At 42.1% G+C, this 16,298-nt stretch overlaps 1 protein-coding gene across 1 annotated transcript in view; it reads left to right on the top strand.

Annotated features, from left to right (window-relative positions):
* ITGB3 (integrin subunit beta 3) overlaps window positions 1-16,298 on the top strand; it is a 55,450-nt gene that overhangs the window by 20,191 nt on the left and 18,961 nt on the right. The window contains exons 3-9 of the mRNA XM_054993186.1: window positions 6,477-6,663; window positions 7,515-7,767; window positions 9,824-9,995; window positions 12,092-12,253; window positions 15,023-15,118; window positions 15,421-15,510; window positions 15,620-15,754. Coding sequence (XP_054849161.1) covers window positions 6,477-6,663; window positions 7,515-7,767; window positions 9,824-9,995; window positions 12,092-12,253; window positions 15,023-15,118; window positions 15,421-15,510; window positions 15,620-15,754 — 1,095 coding nt within the window. The remainder of the gene's footprint in view (window positions 1-6,476; window positions 6,664-7,514; window positions 7,768-9,823; window positions 9,996-12,091; window positions 12,254-15,022; window positions 15,119-15,420; window positions 15,511-15,619; window positions 15,755-16,298) is intronic.

Raw genomic sequence — 16,298 nt, 5'->3', positions numbered from 1 at the left:
TTGTGCAGAGAGACTCTATCTTCTTGTTTCTCTCAGCTTTACAGATAAAGCTGAATAAGGGATGAGCACTGTCCTTCAGTATTTTTCAAGGGAGGAGGAGACAACTTTTATTAAATACTTTGGGAGGAAGGGAAATTGGAACATTTACACAAAAGTATGTAAGTTACTCTTCCTTATTTGCTTTAGAAGCCAGTTAAAGCCCAAAAAGCAGAAAACCCACTTGAGGTTCCCCAGGGGGTGTTAATCCCATCCCTCATTGGCTAGATAGAGCAATGAAAATTAAATGGAAAACTGATTAATTAAATGATTTAAAAGACAGAGATTTGCTCTCTCTTTTTAATTTTCCACACTCTGTGTTAGAGGCCCATCCCAAAATACCTCTGAAGTTTTAGAATAGTTTTCCTATCTGTAGCAGCATTGGGAACAAGAGGTGTGTCTGAATCGTGGCCACTGACATTTCCACCCTGAACTCTACAACTGAAGGGAACTGTCTTTCTGTATAACCAAATTGTGGTTCTTTATCCTTTTCTGTGGTCAAAAAAACTGTTGAAAATGACAAATGATGCTGACTATTTATGGCACAATGATCAAAGTATCTGTCTTCCGTAGTAAAGGCAAGATAATGCAATTCAAGAAAATTCAGCAGCTTTTACTTTAAAATACAGCCATGTTTGCTTTTATGCATATACTACCTTGATACCTGTGCTTCACTATGGTATTTAACTACTTTAAATTATGGGTATGTGACATTTTTTGGTTTGTGGGTGTTTTTTTTTTTAGTTGGCAACCCTAGCGAAATTGTAGGGGAAGACTGGGAGGTGCATTTTACCTCAGGACACCTTCAATGACTCCCAATAGCGACCGCATATGGTTTAGAATGTGGGAGGTGAGGACCAATCAGGCCATATATGCAAATGACCTCTGTGTTCCAACTGTCTCTAGGGGGTGGAATGAGGTGTGGAATGTTGTGAGCCCCAATCAGCCCACATATGCAAATGACCTTGAAAGGCTGGCCCAATCAGGGAAGAGTGGCTGAGCCGGCAGTGGGCCAGGGCGCAAGCAGGCAGCAGCCTGCCAGCTACACAGGGAAGTGTATTCCTTTGGGAAAACACATTTTACCCCTTTTTACCCCCTTAGGGAGCAAATTTCTTAAAATCCCTTCTTAGTTGGTATTTACATCATGAAAGGAATGTTTTCCTCAAATTTCATGTTTCCAGGTCCAGGAGTTTGGGCTGGGAGTTGATGAGTCAGTCAGGACACTTAGATAGATAGATAGATAGATAGATAGATAGATAGATAGATAGATAGATAGATAGATAGATAGATAGATAGATAGATAGATAGATAGATAGATAGATAGATAGATAGATTATTCTCATATACAAAAATGGAGTCATGCCACTGGCTCTGTTGCAAAATCAAATAGTAAATCTTTTTTTTGAATGTTACTTCGGGTTGTAGGAGAAAGGGAGCTGAAGGTTTGAATGCAAAAACTTTGTATGTAGAAAAACTCTCATAGAGGAAGAGTTCATCCCATATATTTACCTGACATTCTTTTTTCTGTGCAAGGTATATTTCAAAGGAGAGTACTGAACTATACTTGCATTCCCCTCCCCCCTCCAGTATCTGGTTCAGTTTGGGAAAATCTTCATCCTTTACTACATCCAACTGAATGCATAAATTGGCCCTTCAAGTTCTCAGATCTCTTGGCTAATCATGCAATCACAATATTTTAACTGCTTAATCCTAAAATGATATGGAAGGTCAGAACAGTCTATGAATGTAAATTTCACTATCCATATTAGCTCAAACATAATTTTTTTACAGATGCAAGTGAATGAAACAAAGAAAACAAATGTAATTTATTCAGCCTCCATACATCTGTTGATACTTTGCTGAATTTCAAGTAGGACTGAAAGTTTGGATCTGTTTAATTGGTACATGGTCTAACGCTTTAATCACGTTTTAAAATGCCTTCCCTCCCAAACCACCTTTGTCCTCTCCATGCTACATTTTATAAAATAAGTTTCTTTCTCCCAGACTAGGTGTTACTTTGCTTTTTATGGTGATGCCCATATGCCTTTCCTACTCATGATAAGGTCTGTAAGCAATTGAAGTTGGCAGTGTTCAAAGAAATCTGTATCAATAAACATTACACCATGAAATCCAAATTTGGAACTTAAACACCAGCTCTCATAGGTCTAGCCCCCTGGATCCATTTCAGATCAGGCCTAAACCCTCTCTAAGATTATATAAAATAGATTTATTCTGGATCACTAGCTCCTTCCTGTTGTCTCCTGCGCCACCTCGTACCTTTCCAGTCCCATGCTTATCAAGGCAAGGTGACCAGGAAAAAGGCTCTGGGATCAATTCTTGCCATAGGCTTCAGGCTCCAGAAGCTTCCATGAAGTTCCAGGGATGGCAGGAGCCATGAGTTCTATGGTGGCATCTTGGCCTGAAGTCTTGGGCTATCCCACACTGGAATTCTTCCTACTATCCCATAAATTAGAAAAAGAAAGGCTATGATTGTGGCAGTTACATCTGTTCAGGAGTTAGCCCAGTATTACTGAACAAATGACATAGAGATCAACAAGATTTTCAGAGTGTAAGCTTTCGAGAGTCAGAGCTTCTGACATTTTTTTTAAAAAAATATTATTTTATTAGTGCAAAACTGAAAAAAATAAAACAGCAAACAGAAGGGGAAAAAGAGAAAGCAGCGCTGCCTACAAAAACACTATTCGCAAATCTATACATAGGTATCACAAAAGGATTTCCAAATATCTAAAAAGAAGTGCATATGCAATTACCTTCTATATACTATATGTTCAAATGTTGATAAGTTTATAAGGTCTACAATCCAGTGATTTATGGGAGGTGGATTTTAGTCTTTCCAAAGTTGAAGTATAAGTCTTTTAGCAACTGTAAAGGCATGGAGTGTCTGTTTCCGTTGACCATCAGTTAGATTTCAAGAGACAGGTAAGTAGTTTAACAGTACAACAATAACCTCAAAAATAAATGAATTTTCTAACACAAAATTAATATAACTTCCTCCCAAAAGGGCTGAATGACTAAATGTCCAAAATATATGTTTAAGGGAGGCATTTTGTGAATTACACCACCAACAGTTAAACACTGTGCTTAAATCTTTAGTAAAAAGACACTGCGGTATCCAATATACTCTAAACATAATTTGTGCTAAATAAGTCACAACTTAAGATCCATAGTAGCAATGGGCATATAGCTTAAAGACTTGCTTTAGCAAAACTGGATGCCCCAGATCGTTATTCCATTCATCTCTAAGGCTCTGTGTATCATATTTATTAACCAACCTTAAATATTTATATACAAATATTGTAGGTTTTGCTTTCTATATTAATTCAATAAGAATCTCCAAAAGCAGGGGAGATTCTGAAGCACTCAAGCTGCCGGACCATATTTGGACACCAGCAAATGTTGCAATTGTAAATATTGCCATTCAGCAGAAATTGGCAAATTATATTTAGACCTCAGCTGGAAAAATGACAAGAATTCATCATCATTACCTATCAATTGATCTAAACTAAAAATTCCCATATCTATCCATGCCTTCCATAAAAAAGATTTCTTCCTATTTTTTAAATCTAAATTTGACCATAATGTTAGTTTAGCATGTGACAATGGATCAAATTGATATTGTTGTGATATTATGTGCTATATTTCTCTAGCTGCAGAGATGGTTGGAGGAACAAAATCCATTTTAATATAAGTCGACTCTAATGCATTTCACTTAAAAAGTGGTTCCAAAAAAGGCCTCCAAGAGAGCCCAAGATGGATTCTACAGTTAAGGGGAGAGATCCCAATAACTTGTACACACTAACAAATATGCCTGATGATAAATACCAAGACTGGAAAACTAAATCCTTCATTAATTGAAAGTTGCATCCTCTTTAAAGAAATCTTTGGTGGTGTTGAACCCCACATAAATTTTCAAAACAAAGTATTAATTTTATGAATATATCTACAAGGTATATAAAAAGGGATTGCAAGCTTAACGTATATAATTCTAGGTATAATATTCATTTTGAGTGTATTTACTTTACTCCAGAATCACAGGTTTAGAGTTGCCTATCTATTGAAACCCAAGGCTATATCCAAGGCCCTTTTTGCACTTATGGTTTAAACTGCCATGGCTTAGGCATGGCATCCCCTCGTTCCATACTGTCCGAGGCAGTTTTGATTTAACGTCTTGTTTTTTATTTTAGACAAGCTTTGAAGTCTTGATGCAGTTTCAGGCTTTGGGGGCTTTGCGATTCATGTCACACTTTAAAAAAAGTTGAGCAAGTGCAGTAATGTTGCAATGTTGGAACACATCCCCCACCCCATATTTGGTGACTGGGCTGTCCTGTGCCCACTGAAGAGGCAATTGGTGGTGGAGTTCTGGGGAAAAACATGTACTTTTCATGCTTGTTTCACTCGAATTTATTGTTTTTTAAAGCCAACCCAGGAAAGCATTAAAATGCTACTGCTTCACCCCCTTGCCAAAGGGCTGTACAAAATGCTTGCCCCCCCTCTCTTTGGCAAAGCCCAAAACATGCCTGGGAGGGAGGGGAAAACAGCAATTTAATCCTTTCCTGACTTTTAAAGTCAGGAGGAATGTGCAGTAATGTTACAATATTACAACGTTACAACCCATTCTTGCCTTTGAAATAAAAAAGTGTGTGTGTAACCCCAAAAGGAGGAAGGGAAAAGCAGCCAGGGAAAAGCAGCCATTTAACCCTTTCCTGGCTTTTAAAGCCAACAGGGAATACGCAGCAATGTTAGGAATTGTTCCTGGCTTTGAAAAAAAAATAAGAGAGTGCTTGCATACCCGGAGGAAGGAAACAAACAAACAAATTTATTGATAAAAATGGCAGAAAAGGTGTTCAGAGAGCTGAGGAAGGTGGGCGTGATTAATTCTGCACAGACCAATCAACTCCCAGGGAAAAGGAGAGGGGGGAGAAGAGAAATGTAAGGGCAGTATATAGTTCTCACTGACATTAATCGGGCCAGACGTGACTTAGCAGCGGCTTCAAAATAAAATTGCTGTATGTCCACAGGGGGATAAAACGGGGATACCACCTTGCAAGTGTGAAACTCCTGCAAACGTGGGAAGCAGAACTGGTACTGAAATGCTTTAAAGTCCCAGTGCAAAAAGGACCCAAGATCAGTTTATTAAAATTCAATGAAATCATGCCCTTAATATTCCTTGGAATCAATATTCCAAGATAAGTAATAGCATCTGAACACCATCAAATGACCCTCAGTAATTACACTCTGTTATATATTTTCTCCCAATGGCATCTATTCTGATTTTGTCCAATTAACTGAATAACCAGACAGATCACCAAAATTATTAATCAAACTCATTAAATCAGGTTCTGAAATAAATAATAAAAGATCATGTGCATATAAGGTAATTTTATATTCTAAAGAGTTATGTGTAAAGACATGTATATTGTTGAGAGGTTCAAAATATAAATCAAAAATGAGAGGAAAACACCCCTTTCAAGGGGGAATGGTGCAGAAAAAATACCATTGGTCTGTACCCTAGATCTAGGGGATGAATATGAAATTCTAATCCATTTCAAGAATTCATGAGGGAAGCCAAATTTAGTCAATGTAGAGAAAATAAATTTCCAATATATGTTATCAAATGCTATTTTCATTGTCAAGTGAAATAATGGCACCTTAATGAGATTTCTTTCAATTTAATGCTATCAGATCAGCAACCAGTCTCAGATTATCAAATCCTTGCCTAATTTGTATAAATCTTACCCGCTCTACATGTACCAAAGCACTTTTTGAAGTCTGTTAGCAAGAATGGCAGTTAATATCTTAGCATCCACATTCATCAAAGAAATAGGTCAAAAGTTTGCACTTTGAGTATGGTCTTTGCTTGGCTTTGGAATGACAGTAATATAAGCATCCTGCAGTGATGCTGGCAATACACCTGATTCAAAAATCTCATTGTACAAATAATATAATTTTGGAATTTAAAAAATCAAACATAAATAAGGGAGCTCTGACTCTTGAAAGCTTACAGTCTGAAAATCTTGTTGGTCTCTTAAGTGCCACTGGACTCAAATCCTGCTGTTCTACTGCAGACCAGCATGGCTACTCAACCTAAAACTAAATAACATTGTGTAAGCTACCACCCCCAATCTTCCCTGTAATTTTGAACTGGGGAATTTGGAACATAGAATGTTTCCTGTTGCAGTAGGACAATAAAAACAAAATGACTTCAAAACAAACTGAGTGAGCTCCACGGCTGAATTTCCCTTATCTGTGTGCAACCATAGCCACTGACTCCCATACATTTAGGAAGGATCACTGAAAGGACTTTCAGAAGGGTTTTTAAAAAAAATGATTACAAACAAGCACAAAGGTGACTGGGCTGCTGATGCTGTTGAAACTTCCTCTTCTTCAATTTAACATGATTCCTGCCCCTCCCCCAACAGAACCTGCCCTCAGGATTCTCTCGCTGTGACCTGAAAGCAAATCTTATTCAAAATGGCTGTACAGATGATTTTGAGTTTCCAACTAGCAGCACCGCAGTCTTGGAAGACAGGCCCCTCAGCAACAAAGGCTCAGGGGGAAGCATCACCCAGATGTCCCCACAGAAGATTGAGCTCCACCTGAGACCAGGTAAAGACAGATTTGATATTTAATTGTTTATTTATGAAGTTGCCTAGAGTCATCCCAGATAAGTCTTGTCTATTCTGACTAACACCAGTTCTCCAGGGTCTCAGGCAGAGGTCTTTCACATCACCTTTTGAACTGGAGATGCTGTGTATTGAACTTGGGATTTTCTACATGCCAAACAGATGCTTCACCACTAAACCATACCCCCTCCCCCATTAGATTTGATTTCCTCCAGGGGGCTTAGGGTGCTACCCATCTTGTGGGATCTTATTTGAGATCTCACATGAGGGTTACATTTCCATATGTAGGTGTTAGGGAAGACCATAGTCCTGTGTCCAGCCCAGGCAACATGTGTAGAAGAAAGAATGTTCAATCTTTGGCATCCAGTGAAAAGGATGGAGGCTTGGGGTTTTGCTGTGAATCAGAGCTGACAGCATATAGCTAGAACCAATGTGAAGGCAACTTCATAGCATTTTTGCCTGGTTATCTTCTCTCTGCTTTCTGGGGACCTTTAACCCTTATACAATACCAGGTGTACTTACTTACTTACTTACTTACTTACTTACTTACTTACTTACTTACTTACTTACTTACTTACTTACGCTCCACCTTTCTCCCCAACTGGAATCCAAAGCACCTCACATTGTTGGACACATGATACTTGCCATCTTGAATATTGGTTACACGTGACTAGAGATCTCACCGTGGGAAAAAGGGAGGCATGCATGTTGGTCAGCATGGGTGTGTGACATGGCTCACCAAGCAATTGGAGAGATGAGGAGTGGGTTGGAATCTCTTGAAGAAAACAGCATGGCCTTAGTTCTTCACCCCTTTTCCACATTTTAATATTTTAGATGACTCCCAAACTTTCTCAGTTCAAGTGCGGCAGGTGGAAGACTACCCTGTGGACATCTATTACCTGATGGACCTGTCACATTCCATGAAGGACGATCTCTACAACATCCAGAACTTAGGTACCAAGCTAGCCAGGAAAATGGCCGAAGTGACCAGCAACTTGAGGATTGGTTTTGGAGCTTTTGTGGACAAGCCCATGTCCCCTTATATGTTCATCTCCCCTCCAGAAGCTATTAAAAATCCATGTTATAAGTAAGTTCTCTGACCACAGGAAATACTGCAGGTTATAACAGATGTTTTTAGATGAAACTTGTCAGATTGCAAAATCTTTGCTCTTACGACATCTTCATTTAGAGTCAGTGCATATGTAACAAACGACCACTATTGTTAAGAAATCATGAGCGGGTTTACCTAGTTCAAATTCCCCATTTCTGCCTTGAATGCCAAATCTATATTATGCCAAATCTATATTATGTACTGCTTTTAATAGTTTATATGTAAATATACGACATTTATATATTTGCATAGTTGTAATTTTAATTGATTAGATGTAGTGTGTTAGATGTAATATTTTAAATTTTTTTAATGGCATTTGATATTTGTATTTCTGTTATCCACCCTGAACCTGTGAAAGCAGGGAGGGCGGAATATATAAATGTAATAAATTAAATTAAATTAATTGATAATGCCAACCCAATGATAGTTGTAGTTAAGACAAACACATTTCCCAGCTAACCAGGATTTTTAAGTACCTGGGCAAGAACGCTGATTAAGTGAGAAACATAATTAACCTTAACTACGGTTAATCAGTGCTTAATAATATTACTGTTAAGCCCAGGTGGGGATGGAGAAATTGGCTGATTAGAAAGAACGTACGCTCCCATGTTCTTAACTGCAGTTAAAACAAAACTCCATTGGTTATGTTTGTTCTCTGGACTAATTCATACTGCAGATTTCAGTGTGGTAGCACTTCAAATACAGCGATATGGGGACAAATGGCTTGGATGAAGTTGCTCCCTGTGAACGGGATGAGGCATATCCTGCCCTTTTCCTGCCAGTCTTGACACAGCACAAAACAATAAAAAGGAGATGAAAATTATGAAAACTATGCAAGGAACTTGATTTTTTTTAGTGCTGATCTAAAAGTGTGTGCAGAGATACAAGTCAAAAATTGCCCTGGGAAAAGTGAGGACAATTGGTGATCTGATTGGCTGGTACTGTGCATATGGCCGATGCAGGAAGGTTTGCCCTGACAATTCATTGGCTTTGTTTGACCCAATGATGTCATCTTGATCTGATTGGCTGAATAGAATCATGATGTCATATTCACTGCCTGATTGCTGACCGGAGTTGTTTTAGCAAGGAGAAAGAAGATAGGGGAATCCAATGGCAATGGACAGACCAAAGAAAAAGAGGAAAATGAGAAGGGGTGACCCCTCTTCTATGCTATATTTTTACCTGGAGTTTGAAACTGCCAAACATTTGAGGCAGCCCTAATATGTAACATTGTGCTATTGTGCATTGACCTAATGCTACCTCTAGTATACTCTTCACCCTTCCTCCTCATTTTTATGTACAACTCTGCCATTTAAGGCTAAAGCCAAGTGCCAATACTGCTAAAGCCCAGATGTCTGGAAGAAAAGCACGGTTATAAATATTTTAAATAAACAAACTAAAGGTGTTTTCTTCTGAGAGGCTTAAAGGGGCTAGACCTTAAATAAGCCTTCAGCCTGAATATAAAACCTCAATTATCTGCAGTTCTTGTTATCTAAGTTCTCTTCTGCCTCTTCTCTCCTTTTTACTCCCACGTATGGCACACAAAGTATGGAACAGTAACAGGTATGTCTGAAAATGCCCTAAGACTGGCAATGCATTTTTAACAAGGACTATTAGATTTTTTTTTTAATCTATGCCCTGGCTAAAAAGTAGAAAACCAGCTACATTTGATCTGTCCATTAAGTCACTCCCCTGCCAACCATGATGTGAACAAAAGGCTCTTTTTAGTCCCATCTTTGCCAAAATGCCACGAAACACAGCCTTTAGTATAAGTCTCCCTGAATGCCTCATCACCTTATTCCTGCTTGTCTGAATCTTGTTCACACAAATTGTGACAGAAGGTGGCTCTGGCAAAGTCCTTGTTTCTGTTCACATAGTGCTAGTGACGAAGGACGTGTTTGCTTGTGAGGAATGGGTGTATACAACAGCCGGAGGGAAAGGCTTTGGGATGATTCAGGGGATGGGTGGGCAGATGAGGTTCTTGAGCAACAGTTCCCTGTTGCTATCCTAAGTTGTTTCTGTTGCTTCCTAGCCTGCCCCCTCCAGATAACCACTGCCTACCAATGTTTGGCTATAAACATGTTCTGGCACTCACAAATGAGGTGAAGCGTTTCAATGAGGAGGTGAAGAAACAGCAAGTTTCAAGGAACCGTGATGCCCCTGAAGGAGGATTTGATGCCATCATCCAAGCGATTGTCTGTGATGTAAGAGACCATTCTCTGTAATGTGTCTGAAGAAGGGAGCTCTGACTCTCCAAAGCTTAAACCCTGAAAATCTTATTGGTCTCTAAGGTGCCTCTGGACTCCAATCCTGCTGTTCCCTATCATGGATCAGTTTATGTGGGTTGAGAAGCAGGGTGGCTGCCTGACACTGAGTCAGACTTTGGACCTATCAATATCAGTTTGGTCTACTCTTGATGGGCAGCAGCTCTGCAGGGTCTCAGGTTGTGCACTTTCATATTACCTATACCTGAGATGGAGCGCAAGTGAATGACAAGTGAACAGGGAAGAATACATGTGAGTCTGTCCACTTGCTGTCAGGGTTGGTCTAGGGTTGTTGGCGCCCAGGGCAACCCTAGTCCAACCCCTCACACGTGCGCAAAGCGTGCATGCACTCCCAGCGCTGTGTGATGATGTCACTTCTGTGATGTCATCATGCAGGGCAGAGCGTGCTGCTCATGTGGTGCGCCGGCGGAGGCAGCATGCAGGGCTGGGAAGCCGCCCACGCCATTTGCCTCCCTGCAGGACAGGGGGCGGCCACCTCTGTCCTGTGGGGAGGCAAATGGCATGGGCAGCCTCGCAGCCCCCCGCACTGCCTTTTGCCTGCCCTGCAGGACAGGGGGCGGCTGGCTTGCTGCGCACCCCCTGTCCTGTGGGGCAGGCGAAAGGCAGCGCAGGGGGCTGTGAGGCTGCCCGCACTGCCATCCGTGCACACCTGGCAGCTGGCAGCTGCTCCCAGCGCCACCTCCCTGGCGGCGCTGGGGGCAGACTACCCCCCCTGCCCCCCTCGATCTGGCCCTGCTTGCTGTTCAAATGTAATTCGTCACTTGTAGCTTGGCTCTGAGCCTTTTAACTGGAGATTGAACCTGGGACCTTCTGTATGCAGACGAATGCTGTACCACTGAGCCATGGTCCCTCTACTGGACCCTGGGAGAGGGAGGCCCCTGGCATTCACCATCAGGGCTGGTGGTGGAAAGCTGGCGTGGCCAGCCCAGTGCTCCTGGGGGGTGCACTGCCCAACAGGGAGTGGAGAGGAAGGGGTGCTGTGGGCCCAGCTTATGAGCAGCATCAGCTCCTGGGCCAAGTCTACTCGCACCTGTTCTGCGGTAGTGAGTTGGCTGGCCAGCTTCCTCCGCGCTACACTGCTCTGTCTCCTCCCTCCCCCAGATGCCTGATATTTGGAGAACGTTCCCCCCCCCCGAACAGTACAACAAAATAATGGATTGTCCAGGTGAAAACCAGATACCTGGCAACCCTAGTCCATGCTGCTATTCAATATCTCCAAGATCTTCAGGTGGTTGAGTCAACTGTAGGCCTCTATTGCAAAATTAAGATCCAAGTAGACTGTGCACTTCAATAACCAGCATGGTGCAGCAGTTGAATCTAGGATTCTCAGGCCCACTCTGGCATGGAAGCCTGCTGGATAACTTTGGTTCAGTCACTCTCGCCCAGCCTAACCTACCTCACAGGGTTATTGTTATGACGATAAAATGGAGGAGGTGAGAACAATTTTTTAAGTTGCTTTGAGTCCCCATTTGGAGAGAAAAGCAAGGTTTATATATCTAAGTAAATAAATACAATGTTTATAGGTGGTGCAGAGTGGTAAGCTGCAGTACTGCAGCCCAAGCTCTGCTCACGACCTGAGTTTGATCCTGGTGGAAGCTGGGTTCAGGTAGTTGGCTCAAGGTTGACTCAGGGCCAAGCTACACATGACGAATGACACTTGAACGGCAAGTGGATTGAGTGGAGGGCAAGTGAACAGGGAGAAATACACTTGCTGTTCAAGTGTCATTCGTCATGTGTAGCTTGGCCCTCTGCCTTCCATCCTTCCGAGGTCAGTAAAATGAGTACCCAGTTTCCTGGGGGTAAAGTGTAGATGACTGGGGAAGACAATGGCAAACCATACCGCAAAATGTCTGCCAAGAAAACGTCGTGATGTGATGTCCCCCCATGGGTCAGTAATGACTCGGTGCTTGCACAGGGGACTACCTTTACCCTTTACCTCATAGGGTAAGCAAGTTCAGTCCAAAGATACAATATACACTATAGAGACCAATGCTTCTGTTTTTATTTTGCTGCAGGAGAAAATTGGCTGGAGACCAGAAGCCTCCCACTTGCTGGTTTTCACTACAGATGCAAAGACGCACATTGCTTTAGATGGGAGACTGGCAGGAATTGTAACGCCCAATGATGGGCAATGCCACATCGACAGCAGCAACTTCTACGCGGCTTCTACCACACTAGTAAGGGCTGAGTTTCCTAGCTTGGGGGCCAGAGAGCAGCCTCTACCAAAGGCCGTTCTGCAATACTTGGCGCTACATTTGCAAAAAATAGTTTTGGAATGTGAGCTTGGTGGACCTGATAACAATTTTCAATTCTAATGCTTTCAAAGAGTATCATGGACCTAAGTTGGTCTTCCTGCAGGAGGGGGAAGTAGGAGAGAAATCTGTCTCTCTGCTCCTGAAGGACCAATATGGCCATTCTTACTTTAACTTCAAAATGCCAACCCATTTTTTTTGCAAAAGGCCAATAACTTTTCATAGGTGGATAGGAAGGGAAATGAGTGCATCATTTTTCTGCATAGGAGTGAATGACACCCATTCATTGGTACAGGAGAAAATACAAAGTTTCTCTTGAGGACACTGTTAGTATGGGATCTAAGTTTCTACCCTTAGTTATCAAGGTTCTACCTCTTTGTTTGCCTTAAGCTTATCATTTGCCTACCCATTCTAGGTAAATCCCCCACTCTTGAGAAACTGAGGAGGAAAAATGGCTGGAACATGCCTCCATAGTGATGCTCTAAGATTTCCCCATATGTCCATGGTCTTTGTTGGCAGAATGCCTATGCAGCAGTCAGGACACTGAACTGATTAAGAGTAACAAAAGCTTTATTAATAGAACTAACAAACAGGATAGGAAGGAGAAGAAAATGAACCTTGCTAGTAGAGAGCGTTCTCAGAAGGAGATTACCCTCAAAGTAGCATTCTGCTGGCAAACAAGGAGGAAACCTCTCTTTAAAAAGATATTCCCTGCACAACCTAGATAGCCCAGGAAAGCCCAGTCTCATCAGATCCTGGAAGCCAAGTAAGGTCTGCCTTGGTTAGTAATTGGATGGGAGACCTCCAAAGAAGACCAGGGTTGCTATGCAGAGGCAAACAATAGCAGACCACCTCTATCAGTTCCTTGCCTTGAAAACCCCAGCAGGGATCAAAGCTAAAAATTAATGGCACTCTCCACAACCACAATTCAAGGAAACAGAAGGTCATTTGTTTGCCCTGAGTTGGATGGTCCAGGTAGCCTGATTTCATCTTTATGCTTGCTTATCAAATTTTCGGCTACCATACCCTATTGTATCTCTTTCATTGAATATCCTAATTGTTGTTCATTACTATACATTCCTCTTCAGTGAATATCCCAGCTGTTGATTATATTGTATATTTTCATTTGCACTGTGTAATCTGCCTTGGATCTCACTGAGAAAGACAGACAGATTAATCATCATCATCTTATCACATCTCAGAAGCCAAGCTGGGTGAGCCTTGGTCAGTATTTGGATGGGACACCGCCAAGGAAGGCCAGGGTTGCTACGCAGTGGCAAACCATAAGTCAGCTGCGTCTTGATGGCACCTGCGTGCCCACACACACGCATACACGCATGCACACACACAATGGTCCTGTCTAACTAGAGCTTCTAACTAGAGCTTGCTGCCCCCTGCAGGATATTCTTCTCTTCTTTTGTACACCTAATGTGCTTACTCCAACAGCCTTTACTATAAAGATTAGGTGGAATTCCTATAACATCATTCTGAACTTATTTCACTTCCTCCTCAAACTTCACCCTCTCCAGGCACTGCCCTTAAAATATCCTGGCATTCACTGAAGCAGTGATGGCAACTCTTTCACTGGGTTTTCTTTCTTGGTTACGCTACAGCAGTAACCCATGGGGCAAGACCCACAGGTGGATCATAAACCCCTACAGAGCTAACGTTTTTGCTGCCTTTTAGAAAGATCTGTTGCATTGAAAAATCAAAAGGGGGTATACTTCCTGCCTCTCTTATGCCCTGAGAAGAGCTGCAGGATGCTGGGACATGGTCATCCTACGGTAGGGTTGCCAGCTCTGACTTGGGAAATGATGAGAGCCAGTTTGGTGTAGTGGTTAAGAGCGACAGGACTCTAATCTGGAGAGCCGGGTTTGCTTCCCCACTCCTCCGCTTGAAGCCAGCTGGGTGACCTTGGGCCAGTCACAGTTCTCTGGAGCTCTCTCAGCCTCACCTACCTCACAGGGTGTTTTGTTGTGGGGATAATAATGGCATGCTTTGTAAACCACTCTGAGTGGGCATTAAGTTGTCCTGAAGGGCGGTATATAAATCGAATGTTGTTGCTGTTATTATTATTAGAGATTTGGAGGTGGAGCCTGGGGAAAGTGAGATATGGCAAGGGGAGGAATCTCAGTATGGATATGCTGCCATAGAGTCCACCTAGGGCTGCCAGGTCTCCCTCCCCTGGTGAGAGGTTGGTGGCCTGGCCTGGTTGGTGACCTTTTTGGATCCCTGGGCGCGCACGGGCTCCCTGCCCGCACAATGCCGTCACTCCCAGGAAGTAATGTCATCGTGCAGGTCACGTGCTGCCCCAGGAGCATTCCTATGTTCTGCAGGGGGCCAAATTGTGCCTGAATCCTCTCATGTGATTGATGTCATGTGGCTTCTTGCCTCATGATTGCAGCTTTGAGGGTTCCTCGCTGAGTGGGTGCCAGATCTAGAAGGGTTGACGATCACTACGTGGAAGGCAATGAAATTCTGGGAAGGTGGAGTGGAGTGTTGGGATTCCGCTTCTATATATGGTTAGGGGTATACAGATAAAACTTGTGAGGATATAGCTGGATCAGATACTGACAGTCATGTAAATGAGATGTATTTATGTTTTCCACCATACAAGCTAGCTATTGTTCTTTTTTCCCAACCAAAGAGATGACGGTGGCTTATTTATTGCTCCCTCTTTCTCTCTCTCCCAAGGATTATCCATCCCTTGGCCTGATGACTGATAAACTCTCCCAGAAAAACATTAACTTGATTTTTGCTGTGACACAAATCGTTGTGGGGCTGTATCAGGTAAGTGCTGTTCTTTGCTAAGAGGGTCATTCAGGGTGGGTCCCTGAAAGAGAGTTAGTCTTAACCCTCTATAAATGCTGGGTCGCTGTTCTCTTTCCTGTAATTCCAGGCAGAAAATTCTAAATATTAGAGCTTACAATAAAATAAAAATGTTACAACTTGCATGGCATGGGCAACCAGCCACCTTTGAAGTTTTCAAAGGTGAAAAACTGCAAGTCATGTAAGGGGCAAAATCTCACCCCAAATCCCTCGGGTTTTGTTTTCTCTATTTAACCAGAACTCCCCACTGTTTCATTTTGCAGAACTACAGTGAGCTGATCCCTGGCACGACTGTAGGGACCTTGTCAGTTGATTCTAGCAATGTTTTACAGCTCATTTTGAATTCCTACGAGGTGAGTACATGGGGCAGTGACATGTGGAAGGGTTGTTGAAAAGGTGAGGTTTCATTCTGACTCTGTTTTGAGGACCAGATTTTTTTCTTGCCTTCTTACCTTCTTCCAGAAAATTCGTTCCAAAGTTGAGCTTGAAGTACGTAGCTTACCAGAAGAATTGTCCCTCTCATTTAATGCCACCTGCCTTGATGGTGAAGTTATCCCCGGAGTTAAGTCTTGCGTTGGTCTTAAGATTGGAGACACGGTGAGTTATGGGAGAAGTGGCATCTCTAAGCAGTGCAGAGGATTGCGGCAAGATAGCCTTTCCCCTGGTCTCTTGCCAAGGAAATATGAAGCTTCACCATTAGTCTTAGAACACCAAACAAGCCTATTGTTTTATTTTAACTAGTTGGTGTTTTTGAGGGGGAGAGTCTGTGGATTTTGGAAAGTGGAAGTTCTTTTTGCAGACTAATAGTATTCCTCGCATGCAAACCCGTTGTGGTTACTGCTAGTTGGATTTCTTGCAAGCTTTTTAGCTGCTATGAAAATCATTTGGGTTGTCACCTCTTAAATCTATTTTTCTTGCACAAGCTTTCAGCTGCACTGATATTGATGTATAAATATGGAATTACAGACGGGATTGTGAGCCCTTGTGTTTTGTACTATTCAGAATAGCATTTTGCACTTTGTAATTGACTTTGATCATTTTCATGGGGTTCATGCCATATCCCCGGTTATTTTGTATTGGCTGTATCATTCTCTTTGAATATTTATTAATTGTATATAAACTTTATTTGTTATTATTGTTT

The sequence above is a fragment of the Eublepharis macularius genome, chromosome 12, assembly GCF_028583425.1.
Source record: "Eublepharis macularius isolate TG4126 chromosome 12, MPM_Emac_v1.0, whole genome shotgun sequence".
NCBI lineage: Eukaryota > Metazoa > Chordata > Lepidosauria > Squamata > Eublepharidae > Eublepharis > Eublepharis macularius.
This window is presented reverse-complemented; position numbering and strand designations above follow the sequence as displayed.